The sequence below is a fragment of the Primulina eburnea genome, chromosome 12 (genome assembly GCF_022965805.1).
Source record: "Primulina eburnea isolate SZY01 chromosome 12, ASM2296580v1, whole genome shotgun sequence".
NCBI classification, from domain to species: Eukaryota; Viridiplantae; Streptophyta; class Magnoliopsida; order Lamiales; family Gesneriaceae; genus Primulina; species Primulina eburnea.
Window position 1 is genome coordinate 8726080 of NC_133112.1, and position 3151 is coordinate 8729230.

The 3151-nt window shown below is 34.3% G+C and overlaps 1 protein-coding gene across 1 annotated transcript; it reads left to right on the forward strand.

Moving 5' to 3' along the window:
• The first annotated feature begins 212 nt into the window (after nucleotides 1-212).
• LOC140806626 (uncharacterized) lies at nucleotides 213-632 on the forward strand. The gene has a single exon (XM_073163183.1). The coding sequence runs from the start codon at nucleotides 213-215 to the stop codon at nucleotides 630-632; it is 420 nt and encodes a 139-aa protein (XP_073019284.1).
• The last annotated feature ends 2519 nt before the right edge of the window (nucleotides 633-3151 follow it).

Below are 3151 nucleotides of genomic sequence, written 5' to 3' on the forward strand. Positions count from 1 at the left end.
AATTGTCTCTTAACTCATCACTAATTCGATTCACTGGGAACTCTCGGAGTGCTTTCATCCCCGGACGCTTGATTACTGACAATATCATAGCGAGTTTCGAGATCTTGCGCTAGTTGAGGAACATGAAGAATGGCCGAAGTGGTTATGCAGCCCTCAAACTAGATATGAGCAAGGCTTATGATATGGTTGAATAGGCTTTCCGGTAGAAGATAATGGCACGGCTGGTGTTTGACTATAACTGGACAGCCAAGGTGATGAATTGTGTTACATCTGTCTCATATTTCTTTCGAGTAAATCAGGAAATTGCTGGACCCATTAAGCCAGGTCGAGGTTTGCAACAAGGGGATCCTCTCTCGCCTTACTTGTTTGTCTTATGTGCACACAGCTTATCTACTCTCATTGATGGATGTGAAGTCAAGGGATTATTTAAAGGGGTCAAAATTTCGTCTGCCAGTCCATCAGTGTCTCACTTGTTCTTTGCAGATGATAGTCTGGTCAGAACAACTATGGAGGAAGGAGCACATCTCAAAGAATGTTTGTCTCTTTATGGGAGGCTATCTGAGAAACTCATTAACTATGATAAGTCAGCCTCTCCTTTAGTCCCAATACCAATCCATTGCTTGTGGGCATGATTAAGAACATATTGACTATTCCTATTGTCCATCAGTATGAGTTATATTTGGGCCTTCCTACAGTGTCTCTGAAAAGTAAGAGGCTTCAATTTAAATACTTGATCGAAACGGATACAGGGGTGGAGTAATAAGTGCTTCTCAGCAGGAGGAAAAGAGGTGATGATCAGGTCGATTTTACAAGAAATTCCTACATACACGATGTCTTGTTTTAAATTCTCACTCTGGTATGTGAGGATATTGAAAAGGAATGTGCGAACTTATGGTGGGGTATAAATAATGGCAAGCAAAAATGCACTGGAGATCTCGAGAAATTCTACGTCAACTGAAGAGCCGGGGTGGTTTGGGGATTCAAAAAAGTGACTGAATTCAATCGAGCCTTGCTTGCAAAACAACTATGGTGCCTCATTCGTTTCCTCGACTCCTTAGCTGCTCAAGTGCTAAAGGGAAGATACTTTCGACATGAGTCGGTTTAAAAGCGGGATTGGGGAGTAAACATTCCTACATATGGATATCGATCCTTTGGAGCAAAGAAATTCTGATGCGAGGATTATTATGGAAGGTTGGCGATTGCAAGTCAATAATCATCTTTGGGGAACACTAGATTCCAACCATGCAGTCCAAAATCAGTAAGCCGATTGTTCCTTGAGAGAACGATGTCACTGTAAATATTTAATAAAATATTGAGGATCGAAATCTATATAGCGTTGGTGGAGTAGTTCGTGACACTCAAGGCCGGCTACTATTGGCATTCGGGAAAGAAATTAATCAACCAATTTCTGTAGCTCATGGTGAATTCCTAGCAATCCGAGAAGCCATTAAAGTGCTTTATGAGAAATTTTTTTAAGATGTTCAAGTTGCATCAGATTCACTTTTGACGGTGCAGACAGTCAACACCAAACATGAGTATCTTGGCTATATTGGATCTGTACGGCAGAAATAATAGAGAACTTGAAAGCACCTATGGTTTATGAGATTATTCATGAACGCAGATCGGCTAACAAAGTAACACATCGTATTGCTCGTTTTACTTTGTAATTGACGATTATTTGTAATAATTGACGATTATTTGTAATAATATTATGAGCTTTTGATCCTCAAAAATAAAAAATTTATAGCAAAATTTAGACTCCAACTCCTTAATGCTTAATATGTAATAATACAATGTTTGATGTGATGGACAAAACAATAATTGTTTACATATATATGTTTCATTCAACGTTTGATTCAAATTTTACAAATGATTATATATTTTTAATTATAAATCATTATATTATTTATTTATATATATTGATTATTATCCCTATATCATTTATCATTTATTATCTCTATCCTGAAACTAAAAGATGTTGTATTTGGATAGATTAATTTGATGATAGATATTTCAAATCCATAATAACAAATTCATAAGTTTGTTTGGGCAAATCGACTTGGCAAAATATTTTAAATCTCAAATAGTTCTTTTTCGAGTGATTGTTGTGAATTTCAAATTCATCTCAACATGAAGTTATTTTAAATTCTCTCCTCAAATGCTTTCGCAAATTTAATCATTCAATCCAAACACAAACTAAGAGTTTTTAGCTGAGGGCCGAAACTTTCACATCTGAATCACGGTAGATTGTATTTTCCATAATGAAGTTTTATTTGGCTAATGGCTTTTTCTTTTATGTGTGATGTACATCGAGAATTTGAATAAATGATCTAAATTACTAGAAATATATTACTATTAGTCAATACCAAATTGACCACGTCGCCCCTATTCTAAAAGGTATTGCTTCTCGGGGCCATTAGGTATGTTTGGGTGGGCTTTTGGCTCTGATTCCGGTAGTAAGAATCAAGGAAAACTTGATGATCCATGTACAATTATATTCATCGAAGGTGAAAATTTAGGCTAGATGATACTTGGATTAATGAGATTGTGTGAATTAAATTACAAGTCATTATTTTCAATAATTAACTAATATAAATATAAATAAAAATAATATAAAATATATGAAAGGATAATATTGTAATTTTTTATTCAATGGTTTGAATTTTGATTGATAAATGAAAGAAATAATGAATGAATTGATTAGAAATAAATAATCAATGAACAAAATGGTAAGAAATTAGATTCCTTTTATAAGTTACCAAACATTGAGTGAAACGGTCTCACAAGTCATATTTTGTGAGACGAGTCTCTTATTTGAATCATCCATGAATAAGTATTACTTTTTACTGTGAATATCGATAGGGTTGACCCGTCTCACAGATAAGGATTCGTAAGACCGTCTCACAAGAAACCTCCTCTTAGATAAATATAATATTTTAATTATGGTATATCTAAAATACCAAATATTTAAAAGATCACGACATATATTCGATATATGTCACCAATACAAAATCGATTAAATGAAAACAATTTTCTTCAACATATTCTCTAGCATTATGGGGCATTCTTTCATACAGAAATAAACCATACGACTGAGGGAGAAAATAACCTTTGAGGAGAATTATATTACGTCATCACCAAACTAACATAA

What these genes read in the sequence shown, in the direction of transcription:
- LOC140806626 (XM_073163183.1), top strand. Translation starts at nt 213, where the DNA reads ATGGCACGGCTGGTGTTTGACTATAACTGGACAGCCAAGGTGATGAAT.